Genomic DNA, 22652 nt, shown 5'->3' on the forward strand with positions numbered 1-22652 from the left:
ACCATGGATATAACCTCAAAGAAGAAAGAAAGAACCTGTACCCCTTCACCTACCTGAAGAACATGGATCACATGAAGTTCTACACGGCAACCGAGGAGCAACCCCAGCAGCTAGTCGGGATCCCCGAAGAATTCAGCAAGGTCATCAGGATGGAATTTGGTCTTGAAAAATGCAAGACCCATACACTGCACCAGCGAAATTAGGTGGCCTGAAACTACCAGCTGCTGACTTGTAAAGAGATCGAAGCTGACAGAAGGAGAGACCTACAAATACCTAGGTATGATGTAGGCTGAGCAGTTGGAACAAAAGGAAATTAAGAAGTGCCTGACAGAAAAATATCATCAGCCACTCAGAAGCCTGCTGAAAGCAAAATTGAACGGAGGGAACACAGTTAAAACCATAGACACCTATGCAGCTCCAGTAATAACATACACATTCGGGGTCATAGATTGGACTAGCACCGAGCTAGAAGATATCATGCGAAAGACAAGCACAATTATGACCAAGAGTCGCCAATACCACCCGAAGTCCGCAGTGGAGAAAATAACAATACCTCGGAAACAGAGAGGAAGGAGCCTGATAGAACTGAGAGAAAAATAGAAAACAGCGATAGTTAACCTGAAGGATTACTTCGAGAACAACACAGCACCACTCAATCAATCCATAAGTAAGATTGATAAGTGGTATAGCCCACTCAACCTAAGCGAGGCACCCCCTCCCACCCAGATGGCACAAGAAACAAAGTTAAAAAGATGGGCAAAGAAGATATTCCATGGCAGACACTACAATGATCTCCATCAAGATCACATCGATAACATTGCTCCCAATGTATGGCTCACAAGCTGGACGTTCTTCACGGAGACTGAAGGGTTCATGCTGGCCATCCAAGACCAGGTAATCAACACCAGAAACTATAGAAAATATATATTAAAGGAGCCTGGAATGTCAGATGACACATGTCGACGATGCCATTTGGCCTCAGAAACGATCCAACGCATCACCGCGGGGTGCAAGGTGATCACCCAGACTGAGTACACTCATTGACACGACAAGGTAGCCAGGATAATACATCAGAAGGTAGTGAGGAAATACCAGCTGACCAAAGAAAGTGTACCATACTACATGTACGAACTCTAGTCAGAACTAGGGTTCCCAACCCACAAGCTTCACTGGGACTGCGCCATAATAACGGAGAAGACCATCCCGAACAACAGACCTGACATAACCCTCGTGGACAAGATGGAAAAGTCTACCTACCTGATTGACATAGCGGTGCCCAACACTAGCAATGTCCTGAAAACCCATGAGGAAAAAATTAGGAAATACACGAACCTGATACATGAGATCAAGGATATGTGGCATATGCAAGAATTATTGACCATCCCAATAATCGTGTCAAGAACCGGTTTGGTACCAAAGACTCTACATACGAGCCCAGCAGCAATAGGCCTCCCAGAGTACATCAAGGAACTCCAGGGAGTCGCAATCCTGGACACCTGTAGGATAATCAGAGATTTCCTCGACCGACAGTAAAACCAGACATTACAACCACCCTGTATACTTCGTAGCAGTATCCGTCACGGAGTGTAATCCCCCAATCAAGCAGAAATAATATAAGAGTAACAACAACAACAATAATAATCATAATAATTGTTGGAAAAATAAATTGAATTTTACTGTTATTTAGAGTTTTATTTCTCCAGGTGTCGCCTCTATGATATTCAGCTGTTTACTAACTATGCGTGTTTGAAATATATTTTTGAACTAATTTTGTTTCTTTCGGTAGTGAAATATATGTGATTATTTTAATTATCGGAATGTGGTTTATTTATTTCATGAGTTGGATTGCTATTCTTATTCAATTATGTTTTATTGTTTTAGCAGTTGGTAAGTGTAGTTTAGCTTAAATACCTTGCCATTCATGATTTTCTTTAATTAAAGATATCAAACTATATCGTCTTATAATATGTGAAGTATGTTCAAAAAGTATGCCGAATGCTACTATGTGCTGGCATACTTACTGGGTTGGGTGCTTGATCCCATTTCGTAATAGTGTCGTTGTGAGACAATCCACGTATCCCACCGTTTTTCCTACAGCAAAGCCGATTTTAAAATTGCTGAAAGCTCACCCTGTTATTACCCTTTATTGTTTGTACGTCAAAGGGACGTTATTTCATTCATTGTGCAGTTTAGCGTTATATGAATAAATAACAACAATTGGGTTGGGTGTAAAATATGTTGATGTCAAACAGCACCAGGGGTGTCCCCAAAAAAAAAAAAAAAAAAATCACACCATTCCTTCCAAATGCCTGTCCAGTTCCTCCTTAAATTTTTTTTACCTATCAACTTCCACAATGACAGATGGAAGTTTGTTCCAGCAATTAACAGCAAGCTTGATAAAGGCAAATTTCCGCACATCTATTCTACACCCGTCTTTTCTTAATTTAAATTTATGCCCCCTTAGGTTCGTAATCTGAACAAGTGGAAGGATCCCATCAGAATTATGCTCAACCCATTCAAGGCCTTATACACCTCAATCAGATCACCGCACAGGTACCTAGTGCATTGACAAAACCCCATGACAGGTACCTAGTGCAAAAGTCCCTGCAATTTGCAGAACTTAAGCCTCTCTTGGTAAGAGGATCCCTCCATTCCCCTCACCAATCTTGTTGCCCTTCTCTGTACACACTCAAGCAAATCTACATCCTTCCTAAAATGAGACCTCCAGACCTGTTTGCAGTACTCAAGGTGTGGCCTGACCATTGCTTTATACAGAGGGACAATCACCTCCTCTTCCCTGCTAGCAAAATTCCTATATATCATTGACAAAACCCATGACCTGCCCTGGCAGCCTGTCTGCATTGCTCATAAAAAAACTTCATATCTGACTGCACAATTACTCCCAGGGCTTTTTCATTTTCTACCACCTTAAGTGTAGTACCACACAGTTGGTACGTTTCTCTGGGGTTACTTCTACCCCTATGCAGTACTTTGCATTTGTCAAGGGTAAACTTCAGTTGCCACTTCTTAGCCCATCTGCCCAAATTATCTAGATCCTGTTGCAGTAGCACATTGCCATTACTGTCATTAACAACCCTGTCAACCTTTGTATCATCTGCAAACTTCGACACTAAGCCTGATATACCTTCATCAATATCATTGATAAATATACAAAACAACAGAGGTCCCAACACCGAACCCTGTGGGACTCCACATAACATTAGTCCACGAAGAGCAGCACCCATTAATTACCACCCTCTGTCTTCTCCCACTCAACCATCCTTTTATCCATTGTAGCAACTTCCCTTAATACCCTCTGCTCCAATTTGTACAATAGTCTTCCATGCGCAACAGTGTCAAAAGCTTTCCTGAAATCCAAATATATGATATCAAAATTATTTTTTGCATCCAGTTCCTTTGTAACCACATCATAATATCCTATCAAATTTGTCAGACAAGACTTTCCCTTAACAAACCCATGCTGTGTCTGAATTATTGCTGCAGTCTTGTCTAAATGATCCTGCAATGCATATTTAACCAGCGACTCCATTATTTTAGCCAGAACAGAAGTTAAACTAACTGGTCTGTAATTACTCATGTCACCCTTCGATCCCCCTTTGTGAATTTGGGATACATTTGCACATCTACAGTCCGTGGGGACCTCCCCTGAGTCCAAGGAGTGGCCTGACCATTGCCTTATACAGAGGGGCAATCACCTCCTTTTCCCTGCTAGCAAAATTCCTATATAATCTGCCACTTAATTTCTTGTAATCTGCCTCTCATAATTATGGCTAAGGGTTTGCTTAGTTGCTTTGCCACCTCCTTTAATATAACTGGATCCACCCCAGGTGCCTTTCTTATGTTTAACTTCAACAATTTCTCCTCTACTTTTTTCTCAGTTATTACAAAATCATTAAGCACCCTGCTACAATTTGATAACCTTCTGCCATTTTCAAACCTTAATAACTCCTCATGTGTGAATGTAGATGCAAAATACTCATTCAGCTTGTTTGCTATCTGAGCAGGATCATCAACAGTCGAACCATCGATATCAAGTGGGCCAATCAGATTCATCCCCTTCCTTTTAGAGTTTATATAAGTAAAGAAATCCTTGCTGTTTTTCTTAGCATCTTTTGCCAAAGATTTCTCGTAATCTGCCTTCGCCTACCTAACGTCCTTTGTGACCTGATTACAGGCTAGCTTATATCTGCCATAGGCTTCTGAGTCACTTGATAATTTATATGCATCCCATGCCTTTTTATTCTCTGTCACGAGTCTCATTAGTTTATTTGATAATCATTTAGGCCTAAACCTTGAACAGTATTTCTTAATAGGTATGAACCTTTTAGTAGCATCCACGATTAATTCCTCGAATGCTTCCCACTTAGAATTTACTGTTGGTAATGTCGTCAGTTGATCCCTCTGTACAGAATTTAGAAACTGTCTGAAACCACTGTACTCACCTTTACGGAAGCAAAAACCCTTTCCTTTACCCCCGATGGTAATTATATCTTAAAGTAAATCCCACATCAGTACACTGTGATCACTGCCACCTAGTGGTTCCTTTATCTGCAAATTCTTAATACATGAATGATCACTGCTGATAACCAGTTCAAGAGTATTACCCTCTCTGGTTGCCTCTCGAACATGCTGCTGCAGACGGCGCCTCCGTAGCCAGGTGGGAAGGAGCAGCAGTGCATAGCACACGCTTCTTGATTAGACCGGGGTTCAAGCCCATCACCACCAAATACAGAGGATGCGGAAAGGTCACGGAATGACCACCGCATATCCCAGAGCATTAGCATTAGTAGAGGCATTTGATGCAAGAAAGCAAGCTTATGCAGCATCAGCCAAAAAAAAAAAAAAAAAAAAAAAACCCACTTCCACTTCACCCCTCTGTTCGTTCAAAATACCTGTCCAGCTGAGCCTTAAACTTATTTCGACTATCAACTTCCACGACAAGGGATGGAAGTCTGTTCCACCCACCAACCACCTGCTGGCTAAAGGCAAATTTCCGCACATCTATCCTACATCTGTCTTTCCTCAATTTGAATTTATGCCCTCTCGGGTGATTATTCTGAGCAAGAGGAAGAATCCCATCAGCATTGAGCATGCTCAAACCATTCAAGGCTTTGTACACCTCTATCAGATCACCTCGCTGGTGCCTAGTTTCCAGACACTGTAATTCGCAAAACTTAAGCCTTTCTTCGTAAGAGCACCCCTTTGTCCGATTCACCAATCTAGTTGCCCTTCTCTGTACTCGTTTCAGCAGCTCTACATCCTTCTTGAAATGAGGCCTCCAGGCCTGTATACAGTACTCTAGGTGTGGCCTGACCATTGCCTTATACAAGGGAATAATCACCTCCTTATCCCTGCTAGAAAAATTCCTATATATCATTGACAATACACCATGAGCTACTCTTGCAGCCCGTCTGCACTGCTCAGAGAACTTCATATCTGCCTGCACAACCACCCCCAGGTCCCTTTCATTCTCTACCACTGTCAGTGTAGTACCACAGAGTTGATACGTTGCTCTGGGGTTGCTGTTTCCCATATGCTGTTTCCCATATTAGTCCATGATGAGCAGTGTCCATTGATTACCACTCTCTGTCTTCTCCCCCTCAACCACCCCTTTATCCATAGCAGCTATTTGCCTCAAATTGTTGAAGATAACCACAAGAAAGACACCTGGGGTGGATGGGATCTATCCAGTTATATTAAAGGAGGCAGCAAAGGAAGTAAGCAAACCCTTAGCCATAATTAAGAGAGCTTCCTTGGACTCAGCGGAAGTACCCATAGACTGGAGATGTGCAAATGTGACCCCAATTCACAAAGGAGCATCAAAGGCTGACACAAGTAATTATAGACCTGTGAGTTTAACTTCTGTTCCAGGAAAATTAATAGAGGCACTGGTTAAGGAAGCACTGCAGGATCATCTAGACAAGACTTCAGTTATAGCTCGGACACAGCATGGTTTTGTTAAGGGGAAGTCTTGCCTGACCAATTTGATTTGATACTATGATGCAGTCACAAAAGAGCTGGATGCAGAGAATAACTTTGATATTATATACTTGGAAAGGCTTTTGATACTGTTGCACATGGAAGACTGCTGCACAAATTGGAGCAGTGTGGCATTGGAGACAAATTGCTGCTATGGATAAAGGGGTGGTTGAGGGGGAGAAGACAGAGAGTGGTGATCAATGGACACTGCTCATCATGGACTAATGTTATTAGTGGAGTCCCTCAGGGTTCAGTGTTGGACGCTACTGATGCTATGCTGCTGCAACAGGATCTGGAAAGGTTGAGCAGATGGGCTGAGAGATGGCAAATGAAGTTTAACATTGACAAATGTAAAGGTACTACATATGGAAAACAGCAACCCCAGAGCAACGTATCAACTCTGTGTACTACACTGACAGTGGTAGAGAATGAAAAGGACCTGGGGGTGATTGTGCATGCAGATGCGAAGTTCTCTGAGCAGTGCAGACAGGCTGCAAGAGTAGCTCATGGTGTCTTGTCAATGATATACAGGAATTTTTCTAGCAGGGATAAGTAGGTGATTATTCCCTTGTAAAAGGCAATAGTCAGGCCACACCTTGAGTACTGTATACAGGTCTGGAGGCCTCATTTCAAGAAGGATGTAGAGCTGCTGGAACGAGTACAGAGAAGGGCAACAAGATTAGTGAATGGAACAAAGGGTTGCTCTTACGAAGAAAGTCTTAAGTTTTGCAAATTACAGTGTCTGGAGACTAGGCACCGGCGAGGTGATCTGATAGAGTTGTATAAAGCATTGAATGGTTTGAGCATGCTCAATGCTGATGGGATTCTTCCTCTCGCCCAGAATAATCGCCTGAGAGGGCATAAATTCAAATTGAGGAAAGACAGATGTAGGATAGATGTGCAGAAATTTGCCTTTAGCCAGCGGGTAGTTGGTTGGTGGAACAGACTTCCATCCCTTGTTGTGGAAGTTGATAGCCTAAATAAATTTAAGGCTCAGCTGGACAGGTATTTCGAATGAACGGAGGGGTGAAGTGGAATTTTGTTTTAAATTTTTTTTGGCTGATGCTGCATAAGCTTGCTTACTTGCATCATATGCCTCTACTAATGCTAATAATGCTAATGCTAATGACATTGTGGGACAAACCATTTGTGTGCACAGCAGGGATGTATCTAATAAAGTGGTGGCCCAGTGTGTATATATATATATACACATGTCTATATTAGGCCAAGACTGTGTATGAGAAAGCATTGGCTAAGAGAACAGAGAATGGGGACAAGGAATTTTTTGTGTGAATACAACAAAGATGAAAGCTAATCAGTTCAGTCCCTTGTGCACTTGGTGTGGGAAAGTCTTAGATAACCCAGCTGATGTTGAATTGAATATATGCTATGCATTGGTTTTTACTGACACAAGAACCTTCGTGCTGAGAAGTGGCTGAGCCATATGAAATTAGTGATGTCATAATCACAGATGATTGTCTATTAGAAATACTTTTGACCATAAAGGCAAGAAAGGTTCCCAGAGTTGATGGCATATATACCATGTAGTTTTGAGGGAGAGCGCAAGGGAGTGTATTGAACCATTGAGGTTAATTATGAGGGCATCTTTGAACTCAGAGGCAATTCCCTTTGGATTGGAGAAGTGCCAATGTATTGCCACTCCATAAAAGCAGTACTAAGAGTGAAGTTGGTAGCTACAAACCAGTTAGTCTGACTTCAGTGGTAAGAAAAATCTTAGAGGCAATGATTAAAAGTGCAATCCAGGCTAATTTAGATAGATATGGTATTCTGAAAGGTACACAACATGGTTTCGTAAAGGTAAATTACACTTAACTAACCTAGTAAGCTATTTTGACCTAGTTACTCATAAACAAGATTTAGGTAACAATTTCAATATAATCTGTCCCTCATGAGAGGTTACTGTATAAGTTTGAACAGGTTGGGATTACTAATAAGATTCTAAGATGGATTGCTGGGTGGTTGCAGGGCAGAAGGCAGAGGTTTTTGATTAATGGATATTATTCAAATTGGTGTGATATTAGGAGTGGTGTCCTTCAAGGATCGGTTCTTAGACCAATATTGTTTCTCATTTTCATAAATGACATTGATGAAGTGATAGAAGGTGATGTCAAAATTTTCATATGATATAAAGATTGGTAGAAATGTTAATGATCAGTGTCGAGCAGTGCTCCTTCAGGTTGACTTGAACAGACTTCAAAGATGGTCAGTGAAGTGCGGCAGCTATGTTTTAATGCTGCTAAATGCAAGGTCTTACATTTGGGGAATAGTAACCCACAAATAAATTATACACTTAGTGGGATTGAATTAAAAACAGTGGAGGAAAGGTATTTTGTAGTTTCAATACAAGCAGATATGAAGTTTTCTGAACAGTGTAAACAGGCAGCCAGGAAAACCCACGGTGTCCTATCAATGATTTATCGAACACTGTCTTGTAGAGATCGGCGTGGGGGGTTATAATTTGCTGTATAAAGGAAGTGTAAGACCTCATTTGGAATACTGTGTTCAAGTGTGGAGACTTCATTTGAAAAAAGACATCTAGCTTCTTGAAAGAGTCCAAAGATGGGCAACTTGAATGGTGAGATTGGCAGAAGGACGACCACATGAGGAAAGACTCCGATTATGTGGGCTACAGAGCTTGGAACTAGGTACCTCAGAGGTCACTTGACTGAGGTTTATAAGGCTCTGATAGTGATTAGTAAAATGAATGAGGGTGGAATTCCCACTATTATAAATAATTCCAAAACTAGGGGTCATAAATTCAAATTACAGAGGTTTAGATTAGATTGTAGGAAGTTTTCTTTTAACCAGTGAGCTGTTGATTGCTAGAAAAAGTTGCTCTTGCAGGTAGTTGAGGCTAACAATTTGAATAAATTTGAAGATCACCAGGATAGTTACCTGCATAGCAGAAGAGACAGATTTTATATGGATGGGATATACTTGAATAGAAGGTGTGCAAGAATATTTGCTGATGCTATCGAGGCAGTGATATGTGGGTTGGAAAACTGCTAGCTTGGTCGGGATACACAGACTAATAGTTTAACTAGAGCCACAGGCAGAAGTAAAAGTGATTCTTGCATTGCTACTATTGGTACATGCTGCAGCGAGGAAAGTTAGTTATCTGGTTATCTGGTATTTCAGGCCTTACTGTGGGTCATCATGGAACAAATGAATACATTGGCTGTGTTTATTTACACTAATGCTAGGAGCATTGTAAATAAATTTGATGTACCGATTAAGACATTCAATGCAGACATTGAAGGAATAGTGGAGACAGTGTCGCTCAGATGTAAGCAATGCTGAATTTAGCATTAGCAAGGGCACATGATGCAAGCAAGCAAGCTAATATAGCATCAGGCAAAAAACACACACACACACACACACACCCTGCTCATTTCACATCCACTTGCTCCAAATGTTTGTCTAGTTCTGTCTTGAATCTGTTTAAGCTATCAACTTCTACAACGACAGATGGAAGTTTGTTCCAGCAATCAACCATCCGCTGGCTAAAGGCAAACTTCCGCACATCTATCCTGCAACTGTCTTTCCTCAATTTGAATTTATGTCCTCTCAGGTGATTATTCTGGGCAAGAGGAAGAATCTCATCAGCATTGAGCATGCTCAAACTATTCAAGGCTTTATACACTTCAATCAGATCACCTTGCAGATGCCTAGTCTCCAGACACTAATTTGCAAAACTTAAGCCTTTATTCGTAAGAGCAACCCTTTGTTCCATTCACTAATCTTGTTGCCCTTCTCTGTACTCGTTCCAACAGCTCTACATCCTTCATAAAATGAGGCTTCCAGACTGTATACAGTACAAGGTGTGGCCGGACCATTACCTCATACATTGCCTTAAACAAGGGGATAATCACCTCCTTATCCTGCTAGAAAAATTCCTGTATATCATTTGACATGACACCATGAGTTACTCTTGCAGATTGTCTGCACTGCTCAGAAAACTTCATATCTGCTTGCACAATTACCCCCTTTTCACTCTCTACCATGGCCAGTGTAGCACCACACAGTTGATACGTTACTCGGGGGTTACTGCTTCCCATGTCTAGTACTTTACATTTGTCAATGTTAAACTTCAGTTGCCACCTCTCAGCCCATCTGCTCAACTTTTCTAGATCCTGTTGCAGCAGCGTACTGTCATTAACAACCCTGCCGACCTTTGTATAGTCTGCAAACTTGGACATTAAATCTGATATACCATTATCAATATCAATGATGAATACGGAAAACAACAATGGACCCAACACTGAATACTGGGGGACTCCACTAAAAACATTAGTCCATGAAGAGCAGTGTACAGTGATTACCACTCTCTGGCTTCTCCCACTCAACCATCCCTTTATCCATAGCAGGAATTTGCCCCCAATGCCACACTGCTCCAATTTGTTCAGCAGTCTTCCATGTGCAACAGTATCAAAAGCTTTTCTAAGATCCAAATAGATGATATCGAAATTATTCTTTGCATCCAGTTCCTTTGTGACTACATCGTAGTATCCAATCAAATTGGTCAATCAAGACTTCCCCTTAACAAATTCATGCTGTATCCGAGCTATAACTGAAGTCTTGTCTAGATGATCCTGCAATGCTTCTTTGACCAGTGCTTCCATTAATTTCCCCGGAACAGAAGTTAAACTAATAGGTCTGTAATTAACTGGATCTTCCCTTGATTTTCCTTTTTAATTTAGGGTCATATTTGCACATCTCCAATCCATGGGCCTGAGTCCAGGAAAGCTCTCATAATTATGGCTAAGGGTTTGCTTACTTCTTTTGCTGCCTCCTTTAATATGACTGGATAGATTTCATTCACCCCAGGTGCCTTTCTTATGTTTATCTTCAACAATTTCTCTTCCACTTTACTCCAGTTATTACAAGATTATCTATCTTATTGGCAGAGTTTAATACACCTCTGGCATTCCCCTCCCTGAATAACTCCTCATGTGTGAATGTAGATGCAAAATACTCATTTAGTTTGTTAGCTACCTGAGCAGGATCATCAACAGTTGAACCATCGATATCAAGTGGACCAATCTTTGCATCCTTTGCTAAAGATTTCTCGTGATCTGCCTTTGCCTGTCTAATCTCCTTTGTGACTTGGTTACAGACCAGTTTATATCTATCATGGGCTTCTGTGTCACCTGTTAATTTATATATATCCCATGCTTTTTTTTTTCTCTGCCAATTAGTTAATCTGACATCCATTTAGGCCTAAATCCTAAACAATATTTCTTAGTTGGTATGAAAAGCCTAGTATCTTCCAAAAAGTTTCCATATAATTCTTTGAATGCTTCCCATTTTGAATTTGCAGTTGGTAACATCATCAGTTGGTTCCACCGTATAGAATTTAAGTACTGTCTCAGACCACCGTAGTCACCTTTACGAAAGCAAAAACCCTTCCCTTTACCCCTGATGGTAGTTACCTCTTTGAGTAAATCCCACTTCAGCACACTGTGATCACTGCCACCTAGTGGTTCCTTTATCTGCAGATTCTTAATGCATGAAAAATCACTACTGATAATCAGATCAAGAGTATTACTCCCTCTAATTGCCTCCCAAACATTCTGCTGTAGAAAACAATCATCCAATAAATCCACAAAAGCTTTGCTAGTGTGTGAGTGACCAACCCACAAATTCCAGTCAATCTCTGGGAAATTGAAATCTCCCATTATAAGACACTCTGATTTACTGGGCCACTCTATTTCTCTGCACAATTGCTTGTTATACATACTCATCAGATTCATTAGGCCTATAACACACACCTACCCTTATTTTTACTTTTCCAGTGCTTATGTCACACCAGACAGACTCAACATTGCATTGTCCACCAACATCAATTGGATGCACTTCCTTATATTTTATGTGTTTCTTAACTAACAGCATAACCACTGCTCCCTTCTTGTTCTGTCTATTAATTAGAGATTACACATTGTACTCCCCAAATTCCTATTCTGCACTGGTTATGTCTGTGTGACACCATGTCTCTGATATCCCAACAATATCTGCCTTTAATATCTCGACTAGCACTTCAAACTCATCAAATATATTATTTGAATATGAGAAGTACAGTGTGTACACAAAGGACAGGAGAGGTGGATGGGTTATGCTCTTGAGTGCATCCAGTTGACATGGGTAGACAGTGCGATGTTGAGTCAGTTTGGTGTGATATAAGCACCGTGAAATCAAAAATGAGAGTAGGAGTGAGTTATAAGCCTAATGACTGTTATGATTATACCAACAGGAAAATAGAGTAGACCAGCAAATCAGAATATCTCATAATGGGGGATTTTAACTTACCAGGTGTTGACTGGAATTTGTGTGTTGGTCACTCACATACTAGCAAGACTTTTGTAGATTTCTTAAATGATTGTGTTCTACAGAAGCATGTTAGAAAGGTAGCAAGAGGAAGCAATACTCTTGATCTGGTTATCATCAGTGATTTTTCATGCATTAAGAATCTGTAGGTAAAATACCCACTTGGTGGCAGCAATCATAGTGTACTAATGTGCAATTTAATTAAAGATGGAACTGATTTAACATTGACAAATGCAAGGTACTGTACATTGGTAGCAATAACTGTAGCGTAAGGGTGGGTACTACACTAAGGGTAAAGAATGAATGAAAAAGATCTGGGGGTAATTGTGCAGTCAGACATGAAATTCTCTGAGTAGTGTAGACATGCTGCCAGGACAGCTCATGATGTTTTGTCAATGATATACAGAAATTTTGCTAGTAGGGATAAGGAAGTGATTATTCCTTTTTATAAGGCCATGGCTAGGTCACATCTTGACTACTGTATGGATGTCTGGAGCTCTCATTTTAGGAAGGATGTAGATCTGCTGGAATGGGTATAGATAATGGCAACCAGATTGGTGAAGGGAACAAAAGGGTGCTCTTACCTAGAAAGGCTTCATTTCTGCAAATTGCAGCATCTCAAGACCAGGCACCTGCAGGAGATGTGATTGAGATGTTCAAAGCTTTGAATGGATTGAGTAGGCTGAATATTTCTGGTATTTTTCCACTTGCTTTGAGAAATTCATATCTGACGGCACAGTTACTTCCAGGTCTTTTTCATTTTCCACTACCCTGAGTGTAGTACCACACAGTTGGTACATTACTCTGGGGTTATTGCTGCCCATATGCAGTACTTTGCATTTGTCAAGATTAAACATTGAGGGGGCATAAATTCCAGTTGAGGAAGCATGTTTGCGAGATAGATGGAAGTTTGCCTTCAGCCAGTGGGTGGTTGATTGTTGGAACAGGTTTCAGTCTGTTGTTGTGGCAGTGAGTAGGTTGAATAAATTCAAGGGAGAACTAGACAAGTTCTTGAAGGGTACAGATGGGTGAACTGGGGTTTTTTTTTTTTTTTTGGCTGGTGCTAAAAGCTATATGGACTTCAGCATTAGCAGAGGCATACGATGCAAGAAAGCAAGCTTATGCAGCATCAGGCAAAAAAAAAAAAAAAACACTCCCATTTCACCCCTCCATTCATTCCAAATGCCTGTCCAGCTCAGCCTTAAATTTATTTAGGCTATCAACTTCCACAACAAAAGATGGAAGGCTGTTCCACCAATCAACTACCCACTGGCTAAAGGCAAATTTCCGCACATCTATTCTACAACTGTCTTTCCTCAATTTGAATCTATGCCCCCTCAAGTTCTTAATCTGAGCAATAGGAAGAATCCCATCAGCATTCAGCATGCACATCCCATTCATTCAAGGCCTTATACACTTCAATCAGATCACCTCGCATATGAAGGTGATTATCCCGTTATACAAGCATCTTTCTTGCATCATTTGCCATTACCACACACACACACACACACACACCCCTACCTTATACAGTATGTATAGGTGTATGTCAGTGTAGTAAAGAAAGAAGAATACTTAGTCCTAACTGTGCCTACAGTAATGTCATGCAATGTCAGGAGTGTTATCAATAAAATGGGTGAATCTGAATTCTGGTTAGGACAATTAATTAATGCTAATATATAATAGGGCTAACAGAAACACCTGGAAATTGGGATGTTGAGTTCCACTATGGTATGTATATTATATTTAGGAAGCTTGGGAAGATAGAAGCAGTGGTGCAACTAAAAAGAACTTTCGCTGAGTCAGAAGTTTGCCTATCAGCACAGAATTTGTGTAGTGATGAGTTAGTTGGAAACAACTAACCCACACCTCATTCATATAACAAGAGTAATCTATAGACCACAAGGTTGTGGAAAGTATGAAAAGAGTCTCGACATACATTTGGAATAGGCGAGCAAGTATGAATGTCTTATTATGGGTGGCTTTGACATTATGGGGACTATGACAGTTTAAAGGTGCTGCGTGGCATCTTATCAATTTTGTGAATTTCAGGAAGGCTAATACATTAGAATTATGGAATACCTTTAAAGCAATAATCCCTATGAATGCATGTACTGTATGCCATTTAGAAAATATAGTGCAACAAGGATGCAAAGGTGGACGAGTACAGAGTTGGCCAGTCTAATGAAGCAGCAAAAGAGTATGGGAAAGTTAGAGTGATAAAGAGTACTGAAGCCTACAACAGTCAGAAGTTGATTTGTAATAATAGAACATATAAGGTTAGGGAGGCTTAGGCTGAGAGTGAGAAAGAAATGGCTAAGAGAGCAAAGAATGTAGATAAGCAGGTTTTTCATGTATGTGAATACAAAGAAGAAGAAAATTAACCAGATTGGACTCTTGTGTACTTGATACGAGAAAGTCTTAGATAACCCAGGTGGTTCATGAATTGAATAGGTACTTTGCATCGGTCTTTACTGATGAAAGGCCCTTTGTGCTGAGGAGAGACTGTGCAAGTAAAGCATGAGACATGTGAATTTAGTGATTTCAAAATTATAGATGATTGTTTATTAGAAAAACTTTCTAGTCTAAAGGCAAGGGAGGCAGCAAGAGGGTGTATTGAGCCAATGATGTTAATTATGGGGCCATCATTTGACTCGGCTGAGATTTCTTTGGATTGAAGAAGTGCCAACGTATTGCCAACACAAAGTGGTTCGAAAAGTGAAATTAGTAAATGCAGACTTCAGTATTTTAGTAGGGAAAATCTTCTAGGCAGTGATTAAGAGGGCAATCCAGGGTCATTTAGATAGCAACAGCATTCTTCAAGGACACACAATATGGTTTTGTTAAGTGAAAATCATGTTTAATAATTATTAAACACGAGGCGCCTCCGTAGCCAGGTGGAGAGGAGCAGCTGTGCGTAACACACGCTTCTTGATTAGACCGGGGTTCGATCCCGTCACCACCAAATACAGAGGATGCGGGAAGGTCAGGGAATGACCACCTCATATTCCCGGAGCAATGTGGCCTTAGTTGCTAATGCTCCTAAAAACCAAATAACAACATTAAACATGATTTTCACTAGTAAGTCTAATAATTATTGAAAAGATTTAGGACTAAAGCCTCATAAAATTCATTAAATGTAACAGATTAGTGCATTAGCATCATGTTTGTATGTAGTGAATTACCGAAAATGGTAAAATGGCATTGTTTTTACAGAGAAGGGCAACAAGATTGGTGAGTGGAACAAAGGGTTGGTGTTACCAAGAAGGCTTAAGTTCTGGAGACTAGGCACCTGCAAGGTGATCTAATTGAGGTGTATAAGGCCTTGAATGGATTGAGCAAGCCCAGTGCTAATGAGATTCTTCCTCTTGCTCAGATTACTTACCTGAGGGGGCATAAATTCAAATTGAAGAAAGATAATTGTAGAATAGATGTGCAGAAATTTGCCTTTAGCCAGCGGGTGGTTGATAGATGGAACAAACTTCCATCACTTGTAGTGGAGGTCAGCAACTTAAATAAGTTCGAGGCAGAACTAGACAAACATTTGGAATTAATGGATGGGTGAAATGGAAAGGGTTTTTTTTTTGGCTGATATTATATAAGCTTGCTTTCTCGCATCATATGCCTCAACTAATGCTAATGTTAATCTCATATTGTGAATACCTTCACAACAAGTTGCCTGATATTGCACTACCTCCATGAAATAAGAGGCTTTAGCCCTAAGACTTTTCAGTCTATACTGTTGTACACCATCTTGCATCTCTCATATTGTGAAGTTCATAACTGGGTTGTCACTTGCAACACCAAGGTACCTACCACCCACCCACCCACCAATGAGAGGCCAAACCGCCTTGAAACTGCTGTCTGGGTGGTGGTGGTATCCACTTAGAAAAAGTAACAATAATCTTCTCTACTGAAGCATTACTTATTCGAGGTAGTGCAATATCAGGCAACTCATTGTGAAGGTTAGAAGGAGGTTACTTGGATAGGATTGTGAGTATTAAAAACTTATTAAAATGAAATCCCATAGAGGATTAATTTAACTGTAGCAGAGGAGGGTTGAGGATATAATCTTCTATAGATGCTAAATATATTTCTGATAACAGGGTTGAAATACCTAGTCCATTCAGAAGTCCATATATTTGTGTGTAGATAGCTGAGTTAGATCAAACTAAATCTATCTAACACCCAAGCCAGATATTTTAGATTTAACTCGGATATCTACAAACAAATATATGGACTTGCGATGGGACTAGGAATTTCAGCCCCATTATCAGAATTATATTTAGCATCTATAGAAGATTATATTCTCAACCTTCCTCCTCATACAGTTAATTTATTCATTCAGTATACAGAGAATATTCTTTTAATCTCTGTTAAACAATATAGATGAATTTTCTTAAAATTTAATCCTGTCCATCATTGACTAAAATACACACTCAGACTCAAAGAAGATTATAGTATAAACTCTTTTTAAACTTAAAATCTTTAAGTATAATAATTAATTAAAAACTTGCATTTATAGAAAAACAACACATACAGGGAAATTTCTGCACTTTTGTTCACGTCATCATTCATACATTGTTAAAAAATCTGTTCTTTGTATACTGGTTTATAATGCATAAAATATTGCCATAATGAAAATGATTTACAACAGAATTGCAGTATTTAACTAAAGCTTTCTTTAAAAAAAAATATCCCTACAATTAATCTGAGAAAACACACACAAAGCAAAATATATTAGAGTCCTCCTGTAATAAAACATTCAGTTACTAATACAAAAATAATTCTGACTTATGTTCAGTTTGCTAGACAACTTAAAAATGTGTTTTCTAGCACTGACCTCACCTTGTTTTCTTATCTTATAATAAAATTAGCATATACTTTATCAACTAGAAAGATACCTCACTATTCAAGACACTAACAGCATAGTGTATTTTAATCCCTTACCAATAAGAATATAAACAGAACCACTGTTAAATATGGTGCTGCTATAATATCTAATAATACAACTTATCATCATCAAGCCAGTTGACATACACAATACCACGGAACCAAACTTTACCAACACATCCAATGAATTTTCCACCAACATCAGATGGAGTTCACTATAACCTTAGCCAAATTATCTAACTATAAATAAACTAAATTACCTTCTAGCTATAAATATAAATTACCAGTAGAATGGTTCAAAGATAACAGCTTTTAGTCCAACCTTTTCACTAATAGTATAAGTATTAATAGTGGGAAATAGTAGTAGTAGTGGCATTGTGATGCAAGAAAGCAAGTGTATGAGCTTATGCAGCATCAGCCAAAAAAAAAAAAAAAAAATCACACCATTCCCTCCAAATGCCTGTCTAGTTCCTCCTTAAATTTATTTAACCTATCAACTTCCACAATGACAGATGGAAGTTTATTCCAGCAATTAACCGCCCGCTGGCTAAAGGCAAATTTCCGCACATCTATTCTACATCTATCTTTTCTTAATTTGAATTTATTCTCCCTTAGGTTCGTAATTCAGTGTGCTCAACCCATTCAAGGCCTTATACACCTCAATGAGATCACAGCGCAGGTGCCTAGTCTCCAGCCACTGCAATTTGCAGAACTTAAGCCTCTCTTGGTAAGAGGACTCCTTCATTTCCCTCACCAATCTTGTTGCCCTTCTCTGTACATGCTCAAGCAAATCTACATCCTTCCTAAAATGAGGCCTCCAGACCTGTACGCAGTACTCAAGGCATGGCCTGACCATTGCCTTATACAGAGGGACAATCACCTCCTTTTCCTTGCTAGCAAAATTCCTATATATCACTGACAAAACCCCATGACCTGCCCTGCCAGCCTGTCTGCATTGCTCAGAAAACTTCATATCTGACTGCACAATTACTCCCAGGTCTTTTTCATTTTCTACCACCTTAAGTGTAGTAGGACACAGTTGGTACGTTTCTCTGGGGTTACTTCTACCCATATGCAGTACTTTGCATTTGTCAAGGTTAAACAAACTTCAGTTGCCACTTCTTAGCCCATCTGCCCAAATTATCTAGATCCTGTTGCAGTAGCACACTGCCATTACTGTCATTAACAATCCTGTCAACCTTTGTATCATCTGCAAACTTTGACACTAAGCCTGATATACCTTCATCAATATCATTGATAAATATACAAAACAACAGAGGACCCAACACCGAACCCTGTGGGACTCCACTAATAACATTAGTCCACGAAGGGCAGCACCCATTAATTACCACCCTCTGTCTTCTCCCACTCAAAACTATCCTTTTACCCATTGTAGTAACTTACGCTTAATACCATTCTGCTCCAATGTCAAAAGCTTTCCTGAAATCCAAATATATGATATCAAAATTATTTTTTGCATCCAGTTCCTTTGTAACCACATCATAATATCCTATCAAATTTGTCATACAAGACTTTCCCTTAACAAACCCATGCTGTGTCTGAATTATTGCTGCAGTCTTGTCTAGATGATCCTGCAATGCATCTTTAACCAGTGACTCCATTATTTTACCCGGAACAGAAGTTAAACTAACTGGTCTGTAATTACTCTTGTCACCCTTCGATTCCCCTTTATGAATTGGGGATACATTTGCACATCTCCCTGTGGGGACCTCCCCTGAGTTCAAGGATGCTCTCATAATTATGGCTAAGGGTTTGCTTAGTTGCTTTGCTGCCTCCTTTAATATAACTGGATAGACCCCATCCACCCCACGTACCTTTCTTATGTTTCACTTCAACAATTTCTCCTCCACTTTGCTCTCAGTTATTACAAAATTATTAAGCACCTGCTACAATTTGATAACCTTCTGCCATTTTCAAACCTTAATAACTCCTCATGTGTGAATGTAGATGCAAAATACTCATTCAGCTTGTTTGCTATCTGAGCAAGGTCATCAACAGTTGAACCATCGATATCAAGTGGGCCAATCAGATTCATCCCCTTCCTTTTAGAGTTTATATAAGTAAAGAAATCCTTGCTGTTTTTCTTAGCATCTTTTGCTAAGAAGATTTCTCGTAATCTGCCTTCGCCTGCCTAACCTCCTTTGTGACCTGATTACAGGCTAGCTTATATCTGCCATTGGCTTCTGAGTCGCTTGATAATTTATATGCATCCCATGCATTTTTCTTCTCTATCACGAGTCTCATTAGTTCGTTTGATAACCATTTAGGCCTAAACCTTGAACAATATTTCTTAATAGGTATGAAACTTTTAGTAGCTTCCACAATTAATTCCTTGAATGCTTCCCACTTCGAATTTACTGTTGGTAACATCGTCAGTTGATCCCACTGTAGAGAATTTAAAAACTGTCTGAGACCACTGTACTCACCTTTACGGAAGCAAAAACCCTTTCCTTTACCCCTGATGGTAATTATATCTTTAAGTAAATCCCACATCAGTACACTGTGATCACTGCCACCTAGTGGTTCCTTTATCTGCAAATTCTTAATACACGAATGATCACTGCTGATAACCAGATAAAGAGTATTACCCTCTCTGGTTGCCTCTCGAACATCCTGCTGCAGAAAACAATCATCCAATAAATCCAAAAAAATCTTACTAGTGTGTGAGTGACCAACCCACAAGTTCCAGTCAATATCTGGGAAGTTAAAATCCCCCATTATAAGACATTCTGATTTACTGGCCCACTCTATTTTTCTGTACAATTGTTCATTGTACTCATTCGAGTCATTAGGTGTATAACACGCTCCTACTCTTATTTTTGCTCTCGCAGTGCTTATGTCACACCAAACTGACTCAACAGTGCACTGTTCATCTATATCAACTGGATGCACTTCTTTTGATTTTATGTTTTTCTTAATTAGCAGCATAACACCTGCTTTGGGGAGTTTGGGGAGTACACATTGTACTCCCCAAATTCCAGTTCTGCATTCCTTATATCTGTGTGACACCACGTCTCTGCTATCCCAACAATATCCGCCTTTGATGTCTTGACCAGCACTTCAAATTCATCAAATTTATTTACTATACTTCTAGCATTGGTATATATGCAAGTATACATGCACCTATTCTTATTCTTAGTTACCCTAACACATCCCATATACCCACCTGTTTCACGATGACTGCCATGTCTCTGAAACCCCCAACACCCCTCGCTCCAGGTCGCTACTTATTCTAATAGAAGTTGTGCAAGAATCACCTTCACCTCTGCCTGCGGCTACTTTTAACCTTTTAGTCTGTGAATTCCCCCAATCTAGCAGTTTTCCGACCCACCTAACACCGCCTCGATAGCATCAGCAAATATTCTTGTAGAAGCAGTCTCTCTCTTTTGCACATCTGTTCTGCAACCATCTTTTCTCAAATTTATGTCCGTGATGTCAGTAGTCTGACTAAGAGGAAGGATCCCATCAGCTTTGAGTCTGCTCAAGCTATCCAAAGCCTTAAACACATCAATCAGACCACCTTGCAGGAGCCTAGTCTCCAGTTTGTAGTTTGTAGAACTAAAGCCTTTCTTGGTTAGAGTATCCCTTTGTTCCCCTCATCAGTCTTATTGCTCTTCTCTGTATTTGTTCCAGTATGATGCAAGAACCCAAGCTTATGCAGCATCGGCCAAAAAAAAAAAAAAAAAAAAACATCTTCCATTTCACCTATCCATCCCCTCCAGTAGCCTGTCTAGTTCTTCTTGAATTTATTCAGACCATCCAATTCCACAACAACAGATGGAAGCTTGTTCCAGCAATCAGCCACTGTTGACTGAAGGTAAACTTCTGCACATCTGTTCTGCAACCATCTTTTCTCAAATTTATGTCCGTCATGACCATAGTCTGACCAAGAGGAAGGATCCCATCAGCTTTGAGTTTGCTCAAGGCATCCAAAGGCTTAAACACCTCAATCAGATCATCTTGCAGGAGCCTAGTCTCCAGACTGCAGTTTGTAGAACTGAAGCCTTTCTCGGTTAGAGTACCCCTTTGTTCCCCCCCATTAATCTTATTGCTCTTCTCTGTATTTGTTTCAGTAGTTCCACATCCTTCCTAAAATGAGGCCTCCAGACCTATATGCAGTACTCAAGATGTGGTCTGACCATTGTCTTGTACAATGGTATAATCAGCTCCTTATCCCTGCTAGCAAAATTCTTGTATATCATTGACAAAATCCCATGAGCTGGCTGGCAGCTTGTCTGCCTTGCTCAGAGAAATTCATATCTGACTGCACAGTTACTTCCAGGTCTTTTTCATTTTCCACAACCCTGAGTGTAGTACGACACAGTTGGTATATTACTCTGGGGTTACTGCTACCCATATGCAGTACTTTGCATTTGTCAAGGTTAAACTTCAATTTCTATTTCTCAGCCTATCTGCTTAACTTTTCTAGAACCTGTTGCAGTAGCATACCTTCATCACTGACATTAACCACCCTGCCAACTTTGTATCATATGCAAAGTTAGACAGGAAGCATGATATCCCTTCATTAATATCATTAATAAATATAGAAAACAACAGTGGGCTCCAGCACTGAACCCTGGTTGTCTCCTCCTAACATTAATTCACAAAGAATAGTGTCGGTTAATAACCACTGTCCTCTCCCACTTACCCTTCCCTTTCTCCATATCAGCAACTTGGTGAGCCAGCTGCCCATTGAGCTTCCTAGACAGAGACAAAGTAAAAAAAAAAGTTATGAGAGTGTGGGGAGGTACAGAATGTATGTAAGAGAATGAGAAAGGTGGAAATATGGAGGATGAAGAGTAAAGCTTTCTCCAAGCATCAATGGAGTAAGGCTCAATCAGGCGAAAGGGAGATTGGGATACCCCGCAAGGTGGAAAGGATAGATGGGCAGCAAGGGAGCTGCACGTTGGTTGCACTAATCCTACGCAGTCTATAGGTTAGCAAAGAAGGAGACAAGAGATTATACAGTCAATTCCTGTTTCATAGTCGTGGAGTACAATGCAGTAGAATATGGTGTTGCAACGTTTAATGTAGTACAGTACAGTACAGTAGAATATGGTATTGCAACATTTAATGTTTTTATTTCATAGTGATGATACCCTACTGCTGTCTGATTTGCTCAACAGGTTGAGAAAGGTGATGATGAGGAAATTGTTTTTGAATTTGGTTTTGCTTACAGCTTCTTCATAACTGTAGGAAATGTAAGCACAACTTAGGCACAACATTTGACAGTTAAAAGTTATTTCAATGGTCATAAGAGGAAAAGTTTTCATACAGTGTTTCAGTTTTGTTGTTTATACTATCTGATATTGTATTGATAAACTAAAACAAGACAATACAGCCTCTTCACCTGTGAGATAAATTTGCTTCATCAATTAAAATGATTTAACTAATAG

The 22652-nt window shown here is 39.9% G+C and overlaps 1 protein-coding gene across 1 annotated transcript in view; it reads left to right on the top strand.

The window, feature by feature from the left end:
* Window positions 1-1783: 1783 nt before the first annotated feature.
* The window catches only part of LOC150077880 (protein TEX261), a 77313-nt gene continuing 56444 nt past the window's right edge, over window positions 1784-22652 (top strand). The window contains exon 1 of the mRNA XM_090384875.1: window positions 1784-1887. Within this exon, the coding sequence (XP_090241001.1) occupies window positions 1818-1887 (70 nt within the window). The 5' untranslated portion in view covers window positions 1784-1817. The remainder of the gene's footprint in view (window positions 1888-22652) is intronic.

This window comes from Mastigoproctus giganteus, chromosome 11, assembly GCF_048544385.1.
Source record: "Mastigoproctus giganteus isolate SK-2022 chromosome 11, ASM4854438v1, whole genome shotgun sequence".
Taxonomy (NCBI): domain Eukaryota; kingdom Metazoa; phylum Arthropoda; class Arachnida; order Uropygi; family Thelyphonidae; genus Mastigoproctus; species Mastigoproctus giganteus.